Source organism: Hippocampus comes, unplaced genomic scaffold (assembly GCF_001891065.2).
Source record: "Hippocampus comes isolate QL1 unplaced genomic scaffold, H_comes_QL1_v1.1 scaffold17, whole genome shotgun sequence".
Lineage (NCBI taxonomy): Eukaryota > Metazoa > Chordata > Actinopteri > Syngnathiformes > Syngnathidae > Hippocampus > Hippocampus comes.
Genome location: NW_017805002.1, coordinates 913194 through 938270, shown reverse-complemented (window position 1 = coordinate 938270; position 25077 = coordinate 913194). Strand labels below are relative to the sequence as shown.

The 25077-nt window shown below is 42.5% G+C and overlaps 1 protein-coding gene across 5 annotated transcripts in view; it reads left to right on the top strand.

The window, feature by feature from the left end:
• Positions 1-25077, top strand: part of cacna2d2a (calcium channel, voltage-dependent, alpha 2/delta subunit 2a) — a 237398-nt gene that overhangs the window by 163507 nt on the left and 48814 nt on the right. For 4 of the 5 annotated variants that reach the window (XM_019857142.1, XM_019857122.1, XM_019857114.1 and 1 more), the window contains 2 exons: positions 10413-10457; positions 15417-15555. In XM_019857142.1, the coding sequence (XP_019712701.1) occupies positions 10413-10457; positions 15417-15555 (184 nt within the window). The remainder of the gene's footprint in view (positions 1-10412; positions 10458-15416; positions 15556-25077) is intronic. The other variant, XM_019857131.1, reaches the window with a different exon arrangement.

Genomic DNA, 25077 nt, shown 5'->3' with positions numbered 1-25077 from the left:
GGTGATTACGGGGTAAAAAATAACAGGTTTGCTTTTAGCCGAGGTTTGATTGTTGATTGGCCCACTCGGAGGAGGCCTTTAGAGCGAGGGTGGGGTGCTGACTTCTGTGCACTCTTTGCTCCGGCAGTGGTAAAGTGGCTGAGGGGAAAAAAAAAAATACTGAAATGAAATGCTGTTCAGTGATTTACAGAAAATGGAGGATGGAAACATTTTGTTTCGTTTATCATATAAAGCTCCTTCAGCTGGCAGGCTAGAGCGCCATTAGCTTGTTTAGTACCGATCTTGTGAGGAAATGATTGTTTGATTCCCCAGTGAATTTTGAATTTTACTCACAAAGAAATGAACAGATTGTGGTTATATTTATAATTAGTAATCCCAAACTTGTAAAATGTCGATGGAGCTTCTCACAGACTTACTGATACAACCGTACGTCACACACTTTGGCATTTTTTGCTGTGGCGACTGAACATTATGTGGAAACGCAGAGGAGAAATCAGTCTGTATTCAAGTTCGGCAGGCTTAGCGAAAGGTGACCGATGACTTCAGTTGTCACTACAGCAAGTAGGGAGCATTACACGTCTAGGTTAATTTTAGATGTCTGTGGACATGACGTGAAGACTGGCTAACCTGCGCTAACAACAGCCTCCTACACTATCATTTGTAGACACGACGCCAAACCCCACCCTTTAAATCCAGGCATACATTTAACGTCACAGGTACTGAAGTGTAGAACGTGTTGATGGTGACCCCATGTGGACAAAAAGAATCTGGACCTCACAAGCATATTTTATATTGGTATTGGTTAATGAAAATAATTTGTATCTGATAAGTTGAATAATTCATGCAATAGTCAGTAGACTAGTCATTAAAAAAAAAAAGATAGCTGCAGCCCTACTCTATTACCGTAAGGTACACAATAGAGAACCATTTCAATTGGAGTCTGTTTATTTGTAAGCTTTAACAGAGGATCAAATCATTACTTCATCCCAATGTACTGTAGATAATTGCATTGGCGTTGTCCCTCTGGATTCCAGTCGTCTCTTGACAATTCAGAACGTGCTCTGTTTATCTTGTTTGTCTACCCTAGATCTGTGCCTTGTTTAGGAGGCGTTGGCATGCGTGTGTCTTGCTCGATAGGCTTTCTGTTTATTTATTTATTATTTGACACCGTGTCCATGCAATGCGGCGATGCTATCAGAGTTAAAACCCCGCTCCTCAATCGAGGCCTGTCAGCCAACAATGGGATAGCAACGTTTCCCGGAGTGCAGCGGGACAAAGGCCCTCATTCCTTATCGTCATAGCAGAAAACGCGTCATCAGATTGCGATGCTTTTAGCGAGGTTTTAAGCCTGGAAAGAAAGAGAAATTCGAAAAAAAGATGCAATTATTTCACCCTGCCGGTAGGTTTAAGAGATTTAGATGTAGACTAAAAGTCTCGGGTAATATTTTTGAGTTTGAACTAAATTTACGTCTTTTTAAATGTTACATTGCCAGTTCCCAGTAATTACAGACGTCATTAAAGTGGAAGTCAACCCAAATAAATTATTAACAGCAATATGTTTTACTCATATGAGTGAAGCAATAAAATCCAGCTCAGGGGGCGGATTATTTTGCCACTTGCTGTTGACTGGAAATTATATCACAGTTGTTAAGGGCTGAGTTACAGAACCAATCATGGCTTACCTTCGGAAAACAGGTGAGCCATGATTGGCCGTTACCTGAGCAACTATCAGGTCATTTTCAGTTGACAGAAAGTGGAAAAATGGCCCCCCGCTGAGGTGGCTAAAAACGTGTGGATTTTTGCTTCTCAGTTATATGCATAGCAAGACTCCACCGTGTATGACTGTGAGATGAACTGGAGATAATTAAATTTCCTATATGGCATCAGGAAGTGAAAAAAAGATCAAAGGAGGTAAAAGGGCTTTCAGATCTCTGACAAATACCCACACATTGAACAATGATACAACACAAGAAGCTCATCCACACACACACACACACACACACACACACACACACACACACACACACACACACACGATGTAGTAACATTAAAATTAGAAAAAAAAATCCCTTTTTCAGGTTTCTTCTTGTTGCACGTGTCCCTGTCCTTATTTTCCTATACATTTAATTCTACGTCTGAAATTGCATGTCAGTCATGTGTGAATGCTTCTACATCTCGGTGAGCTGTGTGTGGGTGTGTGGATGCTTAGCCCGGAGTCCTGTTTTCCCTCACTTACTGCATAGGCTTCAATGGCTAACATTTTCGAGTGTGTTGAGCCTCACACCTTTTGACACAGGGCGATTGGATACTGGAGATTTTGAAAACTGACAAGGGGTCAGCCAAAAGCCAATTGGAGGAGGTTTATGTCAAGACTGACAGTTGAGTGGGATTTTCTGCAAAAAGATGATAAGAAAACTGACACATTTTTGGGGTTTTCATACACTGCATACAATAGCTTGGAAATGTGTCGTTTGTAAGCGAGCAATTTTCAACCCCACCTCGTATATTTCTAAGCCACTGGCTTTTGTTACTATGATGACCAGGAACAAAGCATTAGCCCAGAGTGTGGAAAAAAATGTATATGAAGACAATAAAAGCTTTTCACATTATCACTCATAGAGCCAGCACGATGCGGTGTGCATGTATAGCACACGGACTTTGTAGGTCGTCTACAAAGTAATCACAAATGTTGCCCTTATCAGAAGCTAACACCGTTAGCTCATGGTAATCATTCAACAAAATTCAATGTAGCTTGAAATTTGGTGGCAACTCAACTTGACTTGCTTGTTGTTGTTTTTTTTTTTTTTTGTTAGTTTGTTTTTTTTCCCCCCCACAGTCACTCGCACACACGACCTGCTTGAGACCTGAAAAATGTGACTTGGGACTAACTTGTGATTTGCACATTTGTCCCATCTCAAAATGAACCCTACTGCTGCTATGTCACAGTAAAGAGGAAGTGTAGAACATCTTGGTCACAGACATATTTTTAGAAATAAGCAAATTACGAGACATTTTGGCGGAACTATTTCATGTAAAATATTGATGATATTCCCTCAAACATTACAGACAAATATTGTTGAGCACTTTGCTTTGGTAATTTTGTGTACCGGTAGGTCCCTTTGTGTGTGGTTTTCATGAGGCCGCATGGGTTAATGAAGAGCACTAAATGAAATCCTTTATTGTGTTTGATATAATGTCAGCTTCCATTAGCGAACCTGGCGCTGGGAATGATTGCAAGTCTATCAGGGCCAGCCGAGAGGGTGTCGTTCGGGGATGGTGGGGGTTGGGGGGTGTCTGCACGCATGTGCGCCCACCCCAGAGCGGTGCCGAGGCGCCGAGGAGTGTGTTCTCTAATTATAAAATCATTAGCAGGTGTCCGGAGGAGATATGAATATGACTGTAATCTGTCTCCAGCTGTGATTGAGCGCTTGTCACACTCAAATGTCAAACCTTTCCATGTCAGCCTGTTGAGAAATCGTTCGGTGTAGCAACCCCATTCAGTCACAACGTGCCCGCGCGCAGGGCCCAGATGTTGAGCTCAGCCGTGAGACTCGTCGCTTCCAAGCCGGTGACGTAATGGCGGCGTGGGTTCATTCCCCCGAGTGGGTGAATGGTGCAGGGTAAAAATGCTGTTGGTTATATCGAATATACACACCGGTGCTGCCCCTCCCAAATCGCAGAACACGCTTTGTGCCCAGGGCCTCAACATCCTTGATAGCGCCACAATTTGCCAGAGAGTACACATTTGTGCAGATGCACACAGAGTGGATGTAGATATGTGCAAAATTCTGCATATATGTACATCAATTGCACAAGCGCTTTCATGAGATCCCAAAATTCGTATCATTTGCTTCTGAAAAGAAATGGGCAATTACAGTGAAACTCCTCTACAACGAAATCGTGTTTGCAGCAAGACATTTTTCACAACATGGGACTTTTCACTACAGCAAATTTATCTCAGATGCAAACATACACACGCACGCACACACACACACACACAAACGTATATGCACTCTTTATTTTTATTCCAATAGTGCATAAGTATGAGCATAAACTTATTTGACATTTCATATAGCCAGCGTAAAAAGAAAAAAAGGGAAAGAAATTGACAAATTTACGATCAGCATTCACTTTCACTTACATCAATTTCTTGCATAATGTCTTTTACTTTGCTTCCTCCATCTTTCATTTTTATTACCTTTATCCTGTCTTCAAGCGTTAAAGCTTTTCTTTTCTTCACTCCTTGGTCTGCAAAGGTCCATTTTTGTAGCCATTTTAGCATGCGCAACGTTCGTGCTGCGTCTGAAACTAAGAATAACACATACTTCCTGTACTACTGCGCATATGTAAGCCACTGTGGTGTTTGCTGTTGCCGTTTCCGAGCTAAACAGTAGGAGTCGCTGTCGGCTGAGGTTGGATTAGACTTTTGCGGATGGCTTGTTTTCGTTGTAGTGAATCTCGTTGCGAGGCAAGGGCAGACAAAAAGATTTCGTATCACGCAACAGGGGGATTTTTCGTTGTAGGGGGAGCAGAAAAGTGGGAATGGTTTTAATGCATTTTTTCACACAGGGGGGTATTTTCGCCCATGTAGGTTTCATTGTAGAGGCGTTTCACTGTATTGCAACAATGACGGGACACGACAAGACACCAATCAGAGGGAACCCTTCAACCCACCCTTGCAGAACAAGACCTTGATACCACGAGTCGGGAGCAAGCAAGAGAGCAAAAAAAGCAAAACATAACAAAGTTTGAGCTTCACTTGAAGGCGATGAGGACATTGATGAAAGAAAACTTTGTGGGTCAAACCTGCTACTCATTATGGGTGTGTTTGGAGATATACTTGCAGGGAGCACTGCTTCACTCCACCCGTTTGGAAACGCGTACGGTTATTGAGAGTGCCCCACAAACGGAAGCCAGGAGCCCAGTGCGTCACACAGTCCAAATTAAAAACAGTTCAAGCGCGATCTGCTGATTGGTTTGTAACTGGGCGTGTTCAGAAATTAATGGAAGGGGAATGAGTCAGATTGAATTTTCCGAACTCAGCCTATAAATAAGAATCTCTGAATCTCGAGTGTCGGTTTAGGCTGACGACCGTCCCTTCCCCTGCCCTCGATATCTTTTTAATATCTTTTGTATTCATTGGATGAAATGGAATAAAATGACCAGTTTGTGTATGAATATAAAATATAACCAATACTGCATGTTACAGTAAGCCTATCAATTGATCTTCTTTCTCTTAGTATAATATTGTAATGATATGTGTTGTACTAGTAGTAGTAGTAGTGTAGTAGTAGTAGTAATAGAATTAGGCCTCTATTGGCATTATAGTCAATAAATAAAAGATAGTGGTGTAATTGCAACTGCAGTAGTTTTTATTAGTACAAACCCAACTTCGATGAAGTTGGAACGGTGTGTTCAGTTGGACCGGAGATGATAAAATCCCTACATTTCGTGAGGGAACAGTTCAACCACAAAGAGGTGAACCTCGCCCCATCTTTGCTTGTGAATGACTGAGCAATTCCGGGAGGCTCCTTTTATACCCACTCATGGCACCCATCTGTTCCCAGTTAGCCTGTTCACCTGGAGGAAGTTCCAAACAGGTGTTTGATGAGCATTTCTCAACTTTCTTTCAGCCACAAAATTCCAAGTAAAGAATTACTTGCTAAAGCAATTTATCAGTTTGAACATGAAATATCTTGTCTTTGTAGTGTCCTCAATTAAGTATAAGGTGAACATGATTTGCAAATCATAGTTGACTGTTTTTTCTTTGTTTAACCCAATGTCCCAAGTCTGAATTGGGTTTGTATTAGAATTAAGATTTCGCTCCACTCATCAATGACACAAAAGTGATGAAGGGGCTGGGCATTCATCATCATGCTAATTATGACGTTGTTCAATTCAGCTTTATTTATTTATTTCAGTTTTGAAGTTAGCTTTCTTTAATGATTTAATAATTTATTGCATTCAGGGTTTGGGGTTTGGGGGCGGGTTCTATATTATAACTGTCAACACTGTCTATAAAGGTTGTCAAATGACATTTTGTGGTCATTTTGTATCGATGAATTTATCTTGGGCCCCCAATTTGTGGCTGGCCTGACACATAAACACAAACACACACACACACACACACACACACACACACACACACACACACACACACACACACACGTTTATTCCACAAATCATGCCAAGAATCGTTTTCTTATTTTTAAAGGGGTATATATTTGTGATGAGTTTCAATGATAAAGCCTACAACAGAAACAACGAATCCGCAATTTGACACCTGGTCAGATAAACAAACCAAAACAAAAACAAAACAAAAAAAAAAAAACAGCAAACACTAAACCTGTCAAGGAGGCAGTCACATTCTGATCAAGAGGAAAGGGTCGGTTCCTATGGCAACAGTAGGCATCTTACCTGTATGCTGCTTGCAGCTGCTGCTTTTGCTCAAATCTAAAATTGGCGAGGGTAGACTCCTGTTGAGTGGGGGTGGAAGTGGAAGGGGGCATTCGGAACGATGGAGATAAGGTCCGAGGAGGACAGATGGAGCACACAGAGGAAAGAGATAACGTTGTATCACAAAGAAAAAGTGATGTAAGGGAAGGGGGGCCGGGTTCATCACCTGGCCCCTTGGTGTTTGTCTGCTATTTGGAGTTTGCGAGTCCACTTGGTATGATGGATTTAATTTATTGATAGCGTGTTGTGTGCCACTGGGTATTTGTCAGGCTTTGTGTGAATTTTATTTGTGTGTGTGTGTGTGTGCGTGTGCGTGTGCGTGTGCGTGTGCGTGTGCGTGTGCGTGTGTGTGTGTGTGTGTGTGTGTGTGTGTGTGTGTGTGTGTTTGGACTGTGCTTTATATAAAAAGAGTGTTTAACCCAAACCCTCAACTGGTTGGGACGCCACACTCAGTATTCCTAACAGTCAAACAAGTATGAAGAGAAGTTAATGGAATAACTAAAATAAAGCAAAAGTACTCACCCTTTGAAGATGCCTAACCAGTTTGCAGAGCCTGTTGGTCACCCTGTGGCATTTCATCGACACTGTTGGAATTAATCTTAATGTGTTTTCAAAGCAGAGTTCCACATTTATATACCATAGCGCACGTAAACAAACTCTGAGTGCGAAGTGCCTAAATGTAGTCACCGTTAAAGAGCAAGTTTCATTTCAGGTCGTAAGAACATTTCCATTCGCAATTTAGCAGCTTTAAACATCAAAATGAATTGTTATTCCTCTTCAGGAACGTTATCTCCCAATTGAAAGATGTCTTATTTTACTTAGGTAAGCTAATTTGAGACCACTGTCCTTTAGTCTCCTGTTTAGCAGGTAAAAATACATGTTCAATTAGGTTTTAGTCCAGACAGTGACTTTCCTGCCAGTTTGGTGGCGTCTCTCACAGCAACATGCACTCATGGCTCACGAAGAAAAAAATATGCCCTTACGCACTGTTCAGTAAGAATTTAGTGAGGCAGAGGGGGTAAAATTCGGTACACTGGAACGTGATTGCCAACCCCACTGACTCAAACAAACGCCTCGTCTATTCCTGCCACCATTAGTTGTAAATGTGAAAGTAAAATAGAAAGTCTTTACAGTCGTTGTATGGTGCAGATACAGAGGGCATTGTGTTAAAAAAATAAATACAGTACTATACTACACAAGACGGCTGCCCGGTAGTCCAGTGGCCAGCACGTCGACTTCACAGTACAGAGGTACCGGGTCCAATTCCAGCTCCGGCCTCCCTGTGTGGAGTTTGCATGTTTTCCCCGGGCCCTGCGTGGGTTTTCTCCGGGTACTGCGGTTTCCTCCCACATTCCCAAAAACATGCATGGCACGCTGATTGAACACTAAATTGACCCTAGGTGTGAGTGTGGGCGTGGATGGTTGTTCGTCTCTGTGTGCCCTGCGATTGGCTGGCAACCGTTCAAGGTGTCCCTCGCCTACTGCCCGAAGACAGCTGGGATAGGCTCCAGCACCCCCCGCGACCCTAGTGAGGATGAAGCGGTTTGGAAAATGAATGAATGAATACTACACAAGACTAACTTATGCAGTAAAGTACAGTGGTGGTTTCTGGCAGTTGTGCTGTTGTGGCTTGCATTTTCTTTTCTTTTTTTTCTTTTTTTGTGTGCAGGTATTTTGGTAAATAACATTCAAATGACAAGTCAAGATATTACTTTTTTGTAATGCATCATTTCAAACTTCATTAACGGAAAGTGGCTGTGAATATCGAGATGCAATAAATGTCAGCCCGGTAGTGAGATTGGATTCGCAATGAGACCCCAGTCTGAGCAGGATTGGGCTGTGGATCAAACCTGCTGGCAGACACAACAGCGCTGCCGAAAATGTCTCTCTCTTCCAGCCTGTCTCTCATCTCCCGTCGCAGAGGCTATTTTTAGTGCCTGGCATCCGCCAACCCTGCCAGCCCCTACCGCACACGCCACGCATCTCAATCTTCCCTCCTCCAAATTCATCCCCTTCACGGCTCCCCGACCTCGGGCCGCCATTATGACCCGCCGAATGAACCCAACGTACGCCCTGAGTGATCCGTTCTGATCCCAGTGTTGGCGTCCCCTTTCCCTCCTCGCAACCTCCTTCTTGAGCTCTCCAACGGAGCTTGGAAGATTTGCCGCGTCTTTGGAGACGCGTTGTCTGCCATCATCTTCCATGACCGTCATCCACAGGCCACTCTACCCAAATGTTTCGTGTCGCTGGGAGTTTTGATCATCCCGTGTTCCTTTGTGGAGCTGGTTAGGGAACTTTTTGATGTCTGACTCAGATTAGCAGTGGAGGCAAGCCAGAGCCCGGGCCCTGTTGGAGTGAAGATTCTACTCCAGATTTCAGATGAATTTGGCAGGAGAAAGTCTGCCCTCATCAGACCGTGACCACCAGAGCGCCAACACCTCTCGGTCACGGCGGTGCCCTTGAAGTCACACACTTACAGCTCTTCTGTAAAGTGGACGCCATGCCGACAAGCAACCTTCACGAAGCTCGGCGGGCTTCGGGTGCTGATTACTTAATTTATTCAGCTAACACAAATGGCAGTTTCTCGAGACTGTAGTACCATTTTGAATACTGAAGAACAGAAATATGGGTCTAGTAAAATGCAGAGGGGGCCACATTTGAAGATATTCCGAACATATGAACTTTCTGCGATGAAGTAGTTTCCGTAGCCACATTAAGAATACATGGACATACCGGTCAAGAAATTGAATCATTTTTACAATAATTATGACTGTACTACTGCATTGGTTTAATGATGGACTACAGCAAAGCACAATTTCGGGTTACATGGCTTTTGTTGAATCTGCATCGTAAACACTCCGCCATTGTGCAGAATCAAGAAGTTCTAACGAGACACCCAGGAAGTGATGTCATCCTCCAGCCTTACCGTGACATGCATTTCTATCCATGACCTCACCTCACATGATCCTTTCAACAATCAAACATTTTTGCATTTTTCTTTTGAAAAGTTACTGCATTTTGAACAAAGTTGCGTTGAACAATGTTTACTTGAGGTCAATAAAATGATGTTGTATGTTACATGCTTTAAAATAGTGGCCTGCGCCAAAACAACCATAGGCTAGAGCCCAGGGCATGGAGAAGCGTGAGCAGCTATCGTGATAAAAGTATTTTCACCCATGGAGGTAGCACTTCATACACGACATACACAAGTACTGCCACAGCTACACGTCAACAATTTCACCAAGCATCAAGTTTGTGCTGCTTATCAGTTGCTAATGTTGTTCACAATCACTAATCTTTGCATCCAACAAATTTCAACACTACACTTGCTTTGGCCTCACAGCATGAATCTCGCCCGTAAGAGTTTGAGGTGGTTTTTACATGATCGTATTTCAGACAGTGTTGTCTGGGAGACAGATGTTAGCAGTCACTTGAAAGTGGCTCTGGCTTATCACCTCGCCTTGCTGTCATGGGCTGAAACTCGAATGTATTACTGTATGTAAGTGAGCCCCAGGATTATGTTGAAACATTTTCGCATATAGAAAGCCAAGAAAATACGTCCTTGGTTTCATTTTGCATGTCAATTTACCATCATTCTCGATGTCCAAAACTGTCATGCTTCATTTTCCATAAAATACCTTGTCACTCTGTCACATGACATGTTTGTACAGTGTCCCCCATCACTGTTTCAACATGTATTGCATTGAATTGCCACCCTTATGAGATCCTTTTCTGGGAGGGGTCGGGGTCCTCAGCAGCAACCTCTCGGTCATTGCACATCACACTACTCCTCCTGTGTTCTGTGATGCTGATTATATTCTTGCATGGATGACAGAATATAACCATGACCCTTTCTCTCTCTCCTTGCTAACCCACCTCCAGGAGTCGGGGCGGATATAGGCACTGCTATATCTCCTCTCATCAGCCTGTCTTTTCACTCTTTCTTTTCTGCACAGGAGAATGCCATTTCATACTACGATTCCAAAGCGGATTCAGACTTGGTGAGTACAGAATGGACTGCTTCACCCCCCCTCCCTCATCCCCTCTTCCCCAAAGTCTTCCTGCCTGCCCGCCTGCCTGCCAAAACCTTCCAACCAAACAGAACCCTCTTCCCAAGCCTTCCTGCTTCTTGCAGCCCAACATCCGTGTCACTCAGGGTTGTCTCTGTATGTTAGTGCGGTGACGCTGCTTTGTGGTGAGCCGCTGTGGCACGACGACAGCCGGCCCGAGGTGCATGTAACCCAAGATATGGTCGACCGGGCCTAATTCCAAGCTCTGAGTCGGTGGCAGCTGACCTTAGCGCTGCGCTCATCCCGATACCTCCAATCAGGAGTCTGTTTTAGACCATCGAAATTCAAATCAAAAGTGTTCCAATGTAGTGAAAAGAGCAAAGTGTTGCGAAATAGAGTACATTTTAATTTGGACTTTTGAGATCTGAGTAATGTGATTTAATTGACTTGCTTTGTTTACTACAGTTGAAAACAGAATTGGTGAAGGCTAATTCATCCATAGGTACAGATATTTATGATGGTACACTGAAATCTCAGATACTTCATATTCAGACTGCAACTGTGTGTATCATCACAAGAGTTGTTGCAATCAATCCATTACGATGGCAAATACTTAAGGCCTACATTATTAACAATTACAACTACCGGTATATAGACTAATGATTGTGTTTTGCATTTGAACAGCATGTGTAATTCGTTTTATCCTATCACCGTGCACGTTATAATAACCGTCATACGGTAATGTTCTTGACAAAATGTTAAAAAAAATCTGGACATTCTGACAAATTGTTATGGACGTGAAGTTCTGTAGGTTGGCAGCTCTGGTAATGTGACGATGACGAATCTGCAGCATTAAACACTATGCCGGTGGTTTAAATTAGCCATTTCTGGCCCTGCATCCTCAGATGTTACGATAACGTGACAATGACACATCCGCTACTGAGCCATGAGGAGACTGAGGGCTGCAATAAAACAGTCCGCTGCAGCAAAGTGGAGACTGTGAAGTTGATTTATTTGGAGCTATATATCCTCAAATGTTACATTTCCATGCAGGGTAATCACCACGTGGCTGTTGTGTGGATAGCTGACACAGCTTTAGTGTCATTCGTGGTTTTGTGTGCTTCCCTGAATGTCCCGGGCGCAAGTTTGAAGGCCAAAATAGCTAGGCAGAGATGAGCAGAAGGGACTAAAGGGGGAGGTGAAGGAGTAATAAATCACGCTGCGATATTCTCTTCGCACCCGCCACCCCTTTGATTAATGACACGACACTTTAGGGCCTGTCAGCACGTCTAATTGGTGAGCATCAGTCATCATTAACTCGGGGCGAGACACCCGTGACCCTAACTTAACTGACCCCGCTTTCACCCAAAGCTGGTGGGGATGAAGTCAGGCAGGGGTTGTGAAAATCGTAGTGACTCCGCCAGCCCCACCAATTAAGGCCCCGCCACCGGGGTGAAATTGTAGGAAAATTTCCGATGACTGTCAGGTAAGTGTCAATCTGCACCCTGCCTTGTGCTCTTTGCCTTCCCTAGTGCTCCGTTTGTCACTTTACTTCTTATTATGTGATGCATTTTGACAGCGTATGTGATGAAGAAGCGTGTGATATTCATACGTACAGGTGCATCTCAATTTGTTTCAGTATCCTGGAAAACGTCATTTCAATAGTTCATTTCAAAATCAACCTGTCATCACTTGTGACGAAGTCCGTTTTCAGAGCTTTGTGATCAGGGAAGAAAACACACTCCTAACACAGGATAATCGCTCAGGGGGAATATTTTCGAGGTTTTGCTGTGCATTGTGTTTGAGAGGGAAAAAAATTTGGCTTTGCAGTAGCTTTGTTGAAAATTAGAAAATTAAAATTCACTCTTACAACAAGGCACACGACAGGATAATACGTCAGGATGATCTTTTGAAACGCATCCAATAATCTGACCTTCAATGACTTTGATCAGAAGGAATATCCTCAAATTGGTCTCGGTTATTGCTGTGTGCGTCCCCGGCTTTATTCACACACACATATATCATATGGAAGGTCATGCGTGACACACGCTTGAACTTAACCCCAGTTAACCCAAGGCAGGAAGGGAAGAATCTTCCAAATGTCATCTCTGGCCCCTTCAGCCATTAATGAATCCTTGAAAGCAAAGAGATAAAAATGAACAAATTGGGTAATGATTCGCACAAAACAGGTGGTGGGTGGTTGAAGAAAATGAACCAATCAGTCCTTGCTGCCTGCATTTATTCACTTGCTAATTAGAAACTGCCTTAGTTAATTATGATTGGGGCTCTTCTGAAGCAAGAATGGAAAAAGTGTGGGTGGGGGAGAGGGGCACTTCTCCTTGCCTGACAACAGAATTCATGCCAAGCTGCGTACTCAACAAACATCTTGGTCCTCATGTCAAACCTTTTCCCATGAGTCTCTCATTGAGATCGCATTTCATTTATGATGACAGAAATTAACTTGTCACTTTTTGGTTTTATTGATTGTAGTAAACCCCCATTTATCAAATGACATTCCAATCCCATACGCAATTGGTGAAAATATAAAATGAATTAAAAAAAATAAAATAAATCACCCACCCTAAATGCTTGAAACACATTAAACGCTCTAGACAAGCAAAAGAAAATTAGCATTGAGAATAGAAACCTCCAAACAACTGCTACTTTAGTACACAGAAAGTAGAAACACATACAACAATCTTCACAGGCCGTCCTTCTGCGGTACTGTTTTGTTTTTTGTTTTTTTGTTGTTGTTCCCTCTTCGTGTGACCGTCAAAGAGAAGTTGCAGAAGTTGCTCTGGCTTGTAATTGTTGGTCTTTCATGGGAACTTTGAGATATTTCTTTGGGTGACTTTATTCGGGAACGTCCCCCTGGCTCGTCCCAACAACATCTTGTAATTGCATTTTAATTGACAATTAAAACGGACCCATCAATCATTGCCCTGCTGTGGACACGCGCTTCTTTTGATTTAATGAAGCCGCCCCCCCCACCACCCCCTCAAAAAATAACAACAGGTTTCATCATGTCAGATCCAATCAACCCACGCTGCTTTATTAAAACATAAAGAGCAATAATTTATGCACCCAACATAACTTGTTTTTTTTCCCCCCTGTCCGAAAGCAAGAGGAATAATCCGATTTGGTTCTTCTTAGATGTGCATTTAGGCTAAACAATTGAAGGCTAATGGAGGATGACTAATAGTGAATGAATAGAAGCTGGGGGCAACTTGCATTTGGGAGTGTATCAAAGTGCTGGAAGCGAAAGCGCACACACTTTTCATTCGTCGTCTTTTTTTAGTTAACAGACCCGATTGTGAATCGACCTCCCACGTCTTTGTTTTATGGAGTTTGATCTGTAAATTTCTCCTGCTGGGCTACTTTTTGTTCTCTCAGCGTACTTCTAAGAGGCTGCCCGATAAGAGCTACGAGCAGGCAAGCTCATATCACTTAAGAATCAACTGCCGTACAAACCTGCTGACATTTGTTGGTTAACAAGAAAGTTAATTAAATGTAATGAATGAGTGTTTTTGTTTGGGCAAGTCAATAGTAGCTGTATAAAAACATTTCAGCGAAATCCTGGCTTTCAGAGTTCACAAAATGAATACAGTACATTTTTTTTTTTTTTTTTTTTTTTAATGCGGCAGCACGGTAGTCGAATAGTTCATGACAGTTCTAAGGTTAAGGGTTAAAATATTGGGTCAAATGGTGAATGTTGATACTATATGTGCCCTGTGAGTGGCTAGCAACCAGTCTGCCTCCGCTGCCAAAAGTCATCCTGGAAAATCTCCAGCTCACCCTTGACTGTAATGAGGACAAAAAGCACGAGAATGGCTGAGTGTACATATTTATTGGGTTCAAATTTCCTATCATTTTGGAATTGTCATCTTTTCCATACACTCTTAAAATTGAGAATTTTTTTAAATTTGGAGAAATAGCTAACCCAGCACCAAAAGAGACTGAAGCAATGCTGGGTTATATATACCCACTGCATCGTGTAGAGCAAGGGTGTCAAACATACGGCCCGCGGGCCTGAACCAGCCCCCAAGGAGGTTCGATCAGGCCCGCAGCATAATTTAAAAGTGAAAAAATACATAAGACACGGAATGAATAGTTTGAATAAGCTGCAATTCATTCATCATCCGCTAGAGGAACACAGTTTTGAGCAGAGTATAAGACAACATTGTTTTGATCAGAGAAGAAGACAACAGCAGTCTCAGTCTGTCACTGAGACAGACCCAACACAGCTTTAAAAGCCAGCTAACGAATTGCTAGCGAAATAGCATTAGCATCAAAGCCGTCATTTCGCCAAGTGTTTTGTAAAAGATATGTTCATTAAATTTCAACATTTTCCGAATGTTCTTGTGCTTCTTTCTACCAAAACAAAGGAAAGACATTATATTTTGGTGATTTATAGCAGAGTATGGTATAATTTTAATGGGCCGGCCCACTTGACAAAGACCGAGGCCGTATGTGGCCCACAATGTGAAATGAGTTTGACACCCCTGGTGTAGAGGATTTCACCCAGCACATTGAGTCAACAAGGGGTAATGTTATTTTGGTACTCTCTTAGCAGAAACTGGGCTCAAAAAAATGGCCACTCAATGGACGCTGTGCATTTAACTTTCCTCTCATGGTACCATACTTAGGTAGCCTTTCAGGGGGTGCTAGAAAGTGCGATGGATCAGTTATTTTGGTACTCTCTTAGCAGAAATTGGGCTTACGCGGTGTAAAGTGGATTCATTTATTCCGAATTCAGACGACAAGTAGCAGGTTTACTAATTTTATGACGTTATTTGTTATGACAATGCCAAATGATCAGAACCAGAGGCACAGAAGGGCACCTCAATGCCACATTGGCCATGACAGAATGTGTCACCATATTTGCACGTATTCCCCTATTCGTCTATCTGCTTTGTTTGTATGCTGATTTTAGATTTTGTGTTTGTGCAGACGGAGGACGGAGAAGAGGAAAATCCACTGGAAAGCTCGTCCTCTCTGGAGCTGGAGTTCGTGGACGATCCTAATTTCAAAAACAAGGTCAACTACTCATCCAGCGCCGTGCAGATTCCAACCGACATCTACAAAGGCTGTAAGCATCCAAGCACTTGTTATTAGTGCTCTGCTCGTCGCTTTGATGGAGCTGGCCTGACTTTTAACTCCGTTCATTAATATTAAATTGCTCTGCTGTGTCATGGTGAAGAGAGATGCTAATCATAATGTTGACTTCCTTGCTTGTGAATTAACCTGCGGGGTTAAAAATGATAAATGCGCTGCATGACTTCTGCCATACTGTTTTTTATGAGGCCACATGTACACGGTTAGTCTAAGTGCTTTCCCAATTACCTATTCGAATTGAACAAACACTCACAACAACAAATCATCATTCTGAGCTACTTGCTACTTAAATACAATCAAATTCAAACTACCTGGCACATAGAGTATCACCAACCAGCTCCCAATTACAAATTACTACCTACAGCCAATTGGTTACAAAAAAAGAAAAAGGGCCCTATTTTTGTAGACGGGCACCCGTGTGCTAGGCATAAAAATGAGCGTAACTTCATTTCCATGATAGCGCAAGTCTAGTCTAGCGTGTTTGGAGTTGTGTTGCCACTATTGTTATATAATCTCGCTGTATCTGTATCGGTTTCGCAAATATAAGTTGTTTCAAAGATTGGAATTGTTTTGACATTGATGCGCGATTAATTAGCCCGTCTGAGGCGTTTTGCATAATATTGTGTGAGCATTAAGCTCAATAGACTTATCGAGAGAAAGTGTAAATACACAAACTGTAATTATCCTTGGTGTAAGTTCAGTTTTAAATTAAACTTAAACTGGGAGCAGCAATAAATAGCTTAAAGAAGGCACTTTTTTGAAGAATTGTTCATTATCTGGCAAATTGCTGCTTGGTGTGAAGTTAGCTGCCTCCACAGCATGTGCTCGTAGCTGAAACTTAAAAAAAAATGTCTGAAAAACTTGTAAGATGAAGTAACACTTTACGAGCAACCCCCCCCTCCCCCCAGTTCGAGGTCGCTAGCTACTACCTACAAGTTACTACCTAATATAGCCTCAAAATGCGCATCCTGTGAACATTATGTGCAGCCCAGGACACATTTACATTATATTTGTATTCTAATCAATACAGCAACACTTGTTTAATCACTGAGGGAAATGCTTACGTTGTTGAATTAATGCTGTCGTAAGCACCAGCAGGGTACAACCAGAATGGCTCTTCACTCCTCAGATAATGGTGAACGTTAGCTTAGCTTTAGCCGACCGCCCTTTCTGCGTATTAACATGATTGTAGGTGACGTGCTCTCGCTCACACTTGCGCTTCATAGACATGGGCTCCCCCTTGTCACATTGATGCCCCTGCCTTTTGATGCAGCTGCCAAATGGACAAAAGGCAACACTTCCACCTGTCTGTTATCAACTTTCAACCTTTTTTTTATCACAAAGGAAAAAAAGACAGAGAACATGCAGACTGACAGTCATTTTCGTCCTGTCGTTTTGCCTTTGTCCGGGTCGTTGCCATCTTTGTGAAACAGGAACATACGGCACCTGTCTGTAACAATGCCCCCCAGCTGTGTCTCCAGACACAACTTGTCAGAATGAGACAGTCACCGAGCAGGCGGTGATTGGGGGGGAATGTCAGAGGCCGCGTCTAACTCACAATAGAGCAATCAGGCCTACACATTGTTCCCGGAGCCATTTTGTGGCAGCTCTCCGCTTCCGCCAACTGAAGATATGAGTTGGAGAATAAAGGCCTTTTGATTGAGCCTGCTGGTGACTTCAGGACCGGAGCGCTGCAGCGCATGGAATTGGTGCTTTGCTTCTCCACGGAAGCAAAGTATATTTACGATGAATGTAGTTTGCTGTGCTCCCGTCGGGAGCCTCTGCTGTGCTGCGATTGTTAATTGGAGAGTAGGGTATGGGCCAAGTCCATTATGAAGAGGTGTGCTCGGGTTTAGGTGTTTTCAGGACTGAAATAGTCATGGGAAAAAAACAGGCTTTACAGAAAGTCCCAGATTTCAACAAAACAACAATAGGTTTCAACGTGTTACCTATTAACCCATTTAATCCCACCGGTCACATTTGTGAAGGACAACAATGATTTAATTTACAGGGCTCTAAAAATTTTTATGACTGATTACTTAAAAGGGCTACCAATGATTTTGACTTTTAAATGTCTGGGAAAAAATTGGGATTAAATGGGTTAGATTAATGATTCCACAGTTTAAAATGATTTTTGAATTTGGGGATCTGCATTAAACTTGTAAAAATCCGACATCAATACAAAAATGGCAAACTGAAGTGCCAAAATTGCATGGTTGTGCCTGAGTCTGAATGCTTGTTTATCGACATGTGCCCTGCAATTGGCTTGTAACCTTCCCATGATCCACCCAAAGTCAGCTAGGATAGGCCTCAGTTTACCTACAAGCTCAATGAGGATGAGATACGTATCATCTATAAAACACTCATTTGGCAAAACCCTGCCCTTTCATCTCTTTCTGCTCACTGTGCATCCCACCACACGCACACTCAGTTCGAGGAATTACTCTTGATTCTTAAAGTCTGCAATATTGTTAGTCATACGTCTGCAATATTCTGCCAAAAACAACTGTAGTACTTGAAAACAAGTAATAAAATTAACCTCATTCATTTTTGTAGCATTGTTTGAAAAGTTAGCTATACAGTAGCACTTTTGGTTCAATTTAGCTGTTAAAAAAACAAAAAAACTTTAAAAAAATTTATTAATGCATTTTTTTAAAAATCAAGATGTTCATTTCAGTTGTGAATTTATGTCTGTTGAGTTGCGGTGTGTAAATGAACTGCTTTCCGGCACACAGCAATATGAATTACGGGTCGCGGGCAAATGGATGAGAGTGGCAATGGCCACAGGGAGCGAGGGAGGGAGGTAGCGATTGAGAAAAAGATAGAAGGAAGTGAAGTGAGAGAGTGAAACCGATGAGACACTTCAATAATAGAAACCATTTAGAGCAAGGGAATTTTGCCCCCCCCCCTCCTTTTTCTTTCATTGTGATCCTTCCAGAAGCTAAATGAGGCGGCGTACGCGTCCTGGTTTGATTTGTTTGCCAGGCCCTGTGTCCATTTATTGAGACGGAGAGTGTTCCCTGAGCGCAGTAATGAACCATTTTATGATTCATTATCCCGCCGCTCATTCCCGCTGCCGAGCCTGCAAACTTTCTAATTAGCTCGGGTCAAACATTCATAGTTTCCTTCTCGTCTTGTTTGCTCTCGACGGAGTGGACGCGGCGACGATAGATAATGCGAATGCAATGAACGGCTTTTATTTGCCCCGTGTGATTGTTAACAGACGCGGCCAGACTACAGACAAGTGCTCTCCTAATATCATCTTGAAAATAATCATTGTGTAAATGAAGAACAATCACTCGGTTTCCTTATTATTCTGCTGCTTGTTTTTACTGCCATTATAGCCAAAACTCGATTGGGCGCTTGAGCTATTTCCTTATTTCTCTGCCCAAACACTGATTAGACCCAAAATATTGAAAGTGTTTCAATAAGAAAAATCGTCGCCTCCAGCCACATATTAGTGTTTAATTGAATAGCTCTGACGTTCTTCGCGATAAAGCTCACAGTTTCGAGTGCAGCGAGTCTGAAAGTGTGGTGGTGATACACAGGCACCCTTAAGTGGTACACGAAATAATCTCTACAATTAAAAAAATATATACAATTTGCATCATTTCAAACATGAAATACAATCAAATACAGTATTTTAAAGGTTGTGTCTACAGCCTATATAAACTTTAATTTTCATGCACAGTATATTTTGAAATACAGTTCGGTTGTATTTAACTTTTAAGTATAAACAACCATAGCCTGATTACCCGCGAGTGTGAGCAAGAGCCGACGCCAGCTGACTTTTGGCAAGAGAAGTCAAATGCACCGTGGACCGGTCACCATTCAATCATTACTCAAACGACACGGCTGAACAGAAGCGACACTTTTTCGTCCGCATGCAATTGCTGCTGACTATCATCTTCAAAAATATTGAAAAGGTCAACTTTAATTGCAGAGTACATTCAGTAAAATTGTGTCATTGTCAGTTTTGCCCTCCTTTTTTGTTAGAGAGGATTTACTCTGTGGTGCGTGCGTGCGTGCGTGTGTGTGCAGTCGTGGTAGTGCACGACTACATGAATGTTTTATATGACAATAAGCAGTCACAGCTCTCTGCGGGGAATAATGAGAGGCCCCGATTGGGTGCGAGAAGTCCTTTCATTAAACGCGAAGTCTAAATCCGCTGCGTGCGGCGCCCTTTCCAGCAGCACAATACAATATGTCATGCTGTCACTTTGCCAGCGCGACAATCGACGCGGTTATCGGAAAAGCACCGACAACTGCAAAATGTGCCTACAAGAAAGCAAGCTTATACACATGAGCTATTAAGGCTTATTTCCATATGTACTGCTATGCATTCGTTAATTTGTGCTTAGTACCCAGTAAAGTCACAATACAGGTGCATCTCAATAAATTTGAATCTTGTGGGAGAATGTGCTTTCGTTCAATTCAAACAGTGAAGCTTTTGCAGAGGTGCCTGCAGATACGAATGACTTGATTTACGAATTTGTTTGGACGATTCTTGTGTATGTAAAATACGCACATGGCTTTGCTTTAGATCAGTCAATTTAGCTTAATGCTAACTAACACATGATAGGAAACACTATTCTGGGACGAACGAATAGCGTCCGTCTCACGGTATTATAACCCTTTAAGCAAGGCATATATAGAGCAACACATGCAGGCAGAAAATAACTCACAGGGATAGATATTTAGACATATTATATAGCGATCAGGAAATCTTCCCGGTTATCTTTGGAGACAACAGTGGATATTCATTACATTGGAGTCAATGCCGGATTATCTTGGGGGGGAAATCAACCTCGACATGTCACAATGTGTCACGAGTCGGCCGCAATGTCTCTGTGGGGACAAAAATGAGTTTTTTGGGGGGCACTGCAAAACGTCAGCCTTGTTTCTTAAAAGGAACCGTGATAATGAGAGGAGTTTGTGTGCTGGCTGGCAGTGTCTATTTGTTCGGCACGCCGCGGGTTCCTGTGGCTCTGGAGGAAGCCTCCTCCCCTCCCATGCCGCTCACGCCCCACTGGAGATACAACTCAAGCCCTCTTAGCATCAAACCAGATTTAAACGCGCGCGGTAGGGGAGGGGGGGAGCGGCAGTTCGGCACTGAACCTGATGGAAAGATAGACGGATGAAGGAAATGCGTTTAAAACGAAATAGAGGTGGGCAAAAACAGTCTTTAGCCTTCATTCATCCACCACCCGAGGGTGTGCCTGTTGAAGGGGCACTATCGTTTACCTGCACACTAATTAAAACGGCAAACTTCACTCAACCGGCAGGCTCACAACTGGCACTTGGTGGATTTGCCGCATGTTGTTCTTTTCTCTTTTTTATTTATTTTATTTTTTTATGGGGGTGGGGCGATCTTGGGATGTGTGTGGCAAATCAAGCAAACATCTCTCCAATGAGATAAGAATCTTAAACCCCGTGTTCCTAATAGTGCTTAATAGCTAATAGTGCTTCTGCCTCGGTTGCTGACAAGGATTCGAAGCGGTTGCCGTCTCAAGCCCTTCAACACTCAGCGCGAGGAAAGGAGGGTTGAGAGCACTGCAATGACATTGATTTTACTATACAGTGGAACCTCAATGCAACTGACACAGAACCAAACGACCCGGGACAGACAGAAAATAGTCTACTCAAAACGCCGCCGGCTACAGTCCCTTTTCCGTTAGTTCCGGAATTGGCCGCAATTCACCACAATGCCAGTAAATGGCACTGTGTCGCCATCAATAGACAGAGACTGTTCACATGTTTCCGGCTTGCGCTGTTCTCTCGTCCTAGATAAAAAAAGACTTTACAGTAGACTAGAGCAGGTTGAAAAGCACTTCAATGTGCCGACCATGTGAGCAGGCCATGCAAATGTAATGGTGCACAGAGGTTAGCTTAGCATCTTCCGTCGGCATGTAGTATGGTTAGGATTTTGTCTCAACCTATTTATATCAATAGGTTATTATTCATTTTCAGTGAGTTTTAGATTTCATTTGGTTATGTATGGTGATTTAGTATGATTCACTTGCTTGTATTGTTGTTAAGTGTGCCACCTGGTGGCAGCAGTGCGGCATAAGATTTCCCATATTTAATATATTTATTTCATTTTTTTAAAAGGAAAGAAATGAAAGGGCGCAGAAAGTAGTTTCAAAAAACAAATAATTCCAAAGGTAATTTTACAACACAAAACAAATTGGATTTCTTGATTGGTCTCTTTATTTCCAAGAGTGATCATTGAAAGTGTTTGCTCATCAAATCAAACTCAATTTGACATTAATTACATGCGTAATGCTGCAGATGACGAATGATGACAGACTCGATGGTCGCAAAGTGACACGATAAAATCTTTTCTATTGTCATCATGACATAGTTGTTTTTTTTTTTTTAATTGCCCAGCTCTACGCTGGCACCATCCGCTTGCCTGTCCATGGTGTTTTGTAAAAAGAAATTATATGCAGACAAAGCTATGTGGTCACTGACATTGATAGATGAACAAAGATATTAAGACGTTATTTTTGGGCCAATTCAGTGAAATTGGTTAATTTCCTGCTGCAGATCGTATGATCCCTCACAGCATTGTTTAATGTGCTGTAGCACAATGTTTGGGAATCACTGCTTAAACAAAGTGCACAATCATTGTTGATTATTATTGAATCAGCAAAAGATCTTGTCAAGTCTGCTATTATTCTTGATTCCTGGGGTAGTTTGTGGAAACTGTATGACAGATATGGTATCAAGACAACTGGAACCGGTTGTAAATTGGCAAAGAAAGTGCATGCATGCCTTTTTTAAGATCTCTACATGAGCCAACAATGACTTGGGACCTTTTGTAAAGGATGCCCAGTGAAAAGCTTCTTGGGTGCACTCCCTGCTTGTTGTTCTTGTGTATTTGCTGTAATTACAGCCATTTGACTGTCAGCTTTGTTTTGACTCAGTCTGGCGGACTCAGAAAAAGTCGACAGCACATGAGAAATATTTATCGTGAGGTTGAAATTAAGCCGTCTCCGATGTCAGGTACACGACTTGTCCACGTGAGCCCATGTCGACAACACGGAGCTGTCTACACATGTAAACTACGACAGCTCTAATGGGCCCGACTCTTCCTTAGTGACTGGGCTAATAGCTTTAGCTCCATTACCGTTATGGATTTGTGAACCGGGCCCACTTTGTGTGTGCTGCACTCTTGATATATGACCCGCTGTGCTCTGTGAATACAGCAGATTCACGCAGCCATTTGTGTGATGTTGTATTAATACAGCGGCATAAGGCGCATATCTGTTTGGATGGCTCTTTATCTCAGATATATCGGTGTGAATAATGCGTATATGAAGGAAGGATGGGGGAGGGCGGGTGGTTCCACAGGAAGTAAGGCGACTAGAGCGGTTTAGGAACAATCTCAAGCGGAGACGCTCCATAAATTCCCTCTCTCTTAACGCTTTTGTGGTGTGGTGCCACATAAAGGGGGCAAAGCCAAGGGTGCTCCAAATGTCATGGGAGCGGCACGCTGATGAATTACCTTTTGAAGATATCGCGCATGGTGGGCGGGGGTGCGCATTTCATGTGAACGATGGCGGCGCCAGGAGGCCCTGTCTGCTGCCCGAGCGAGCGTGCAATTCGCCTCCCCCCCGAGGCGGGAATTCGTCTTTTTATCAACTGTCCAGAGAAGTCGGGGTAGATCCTGGGTGAATAAATCAAAGAGAATTAGCTTGCTGCGTTAGCTTATCTCGAACGCGCCCGTTTTTCTTAAAGCGATCTCCCGCAGGCGTGTTTTTGTGTGTACGTGAGGACTGACAGCAAAGGTAACTCGTATACTTGCGTACAATGACCTATTTTAGCCCAAAGTCATTTTGGTCTGTGATTTTGAGACAGCAACATGAGCTGACCACCACCTGGATAGAATAACACACAACCAACATCACGTAAACGCTTAACTCAGTTGCTTTGTAATCCACGACAATAAGAAGACGTTTTGTCAGAGATGTTCATACTTTACACTGAGGAGTGCCCCTTTTGTGTTTAGGGTAAAAGCAATCCAATATAATGTAGATCAATACAGTGTGCTGAGCCAAAGTTTTTAACGCCTCGAAAATTCAAGTAATTAACCCTTTCAGGGACAGAGGTTACTACAGTGGACAGTTTATCATCTTATCAGGTTACAGGGTGCATGGAAGGGTTAAGGTAAAAAAAAAAAAGGTCGCACTCTCTCTGTATGTAAAACTATGAATTTAGACAATAATGCAACATATTTTGACATGCACCCATTTCTATTCATTAAATTTCGTCTTTCGTCTCTTTAGTCTTGTAACATTCAACATTTTTAAAATGGATATTTCAAAAATTGTGCGATGTCTTAATATACAGTAGTCACATTGATGACTTTTTTGTATTTGATGTAAAACTGTGATTGTCTTACATTCAACAGTTGTAGCTCGTAATACTCAGTTGTTGCACGTTTTATTTTGTTAATATAGTGGTATGTATTCAAGGTTTATTTCTTTATGTTTTTATTTTGAAATGCTTCCGTGGTTTTCTGACATGCAACCTGTTCCTTGGTTGAATTTAGAGTACAGTGGACCGCTGCATACTTGCATTGCGGCACGTGCGGATTCACATATTTACAGGGTTTTTTTCCCGTATTTTTTAATAGTTTGATTATTTTGTGGGAAAATGCATGTTGAATGAAAATGATCATCTATTTTATATGGATTTTAGCTATTCATTTGCTTACCCTGATTTTACTTATTTTAAATAGTGTGACTGCTTGGAAAAGAAATACCTACTTTTTTTTACATCATGACATTTAACATTTTAATTTCTTAAGTTTTATCATTAGATTAATGCAGTGGGCTAGTTAAAAAAAAATTTAAAAAAACACGCAGCGGGCCCCAAATGTCCCACAGGCCAGACATGGAACACCCGTGATGTTCAGTCAATGCAGTTTAAACAGCGATGGCGGAATGTCTCTTTGCCCTTGGCTGGTGCGAAACAGCTATCACTTCAGACTCGGTGGCTCTCTTTAGATAAGAGAACAGCCAGGACTTGACAGCACGCAGCCTGTGATAACTGGCGCTTAAAGGATAATACTTTTACACGTGTTAATCAGATGACTGGCTGACCGCTGTCTGAGAAATGTGTAGACCAGGTGAAATTGAAATGTGCGTTTCGGCTTTCTGATCTTCCGGAAATACGCATCAGTGGAAATCGAGACAGGGGTCTCCCTCGGATGCAAAATGTTTTCTTAGGAAAATTTAGTCGGAAATAGCAGATGGTCCCTGCAATTCTGTGGTGACCAATCCACGGTGTACCCGATTTAGGACTCCAAAAGTCAGCTGGGATAGGCTCCAGCTCTCATGACCCAAGTGAGGTTAAGCCGTATAAAAAAATTACAGGATTGCTCTTCCCTGATTGGCGACCAGTCCTAGGTTTCAGTTGGGAAAGGCTCAAGATCACTTGCGCTTCGTACAGAAATCCCATTGCTCCATCAAGTGAGCCGTAATTGAAA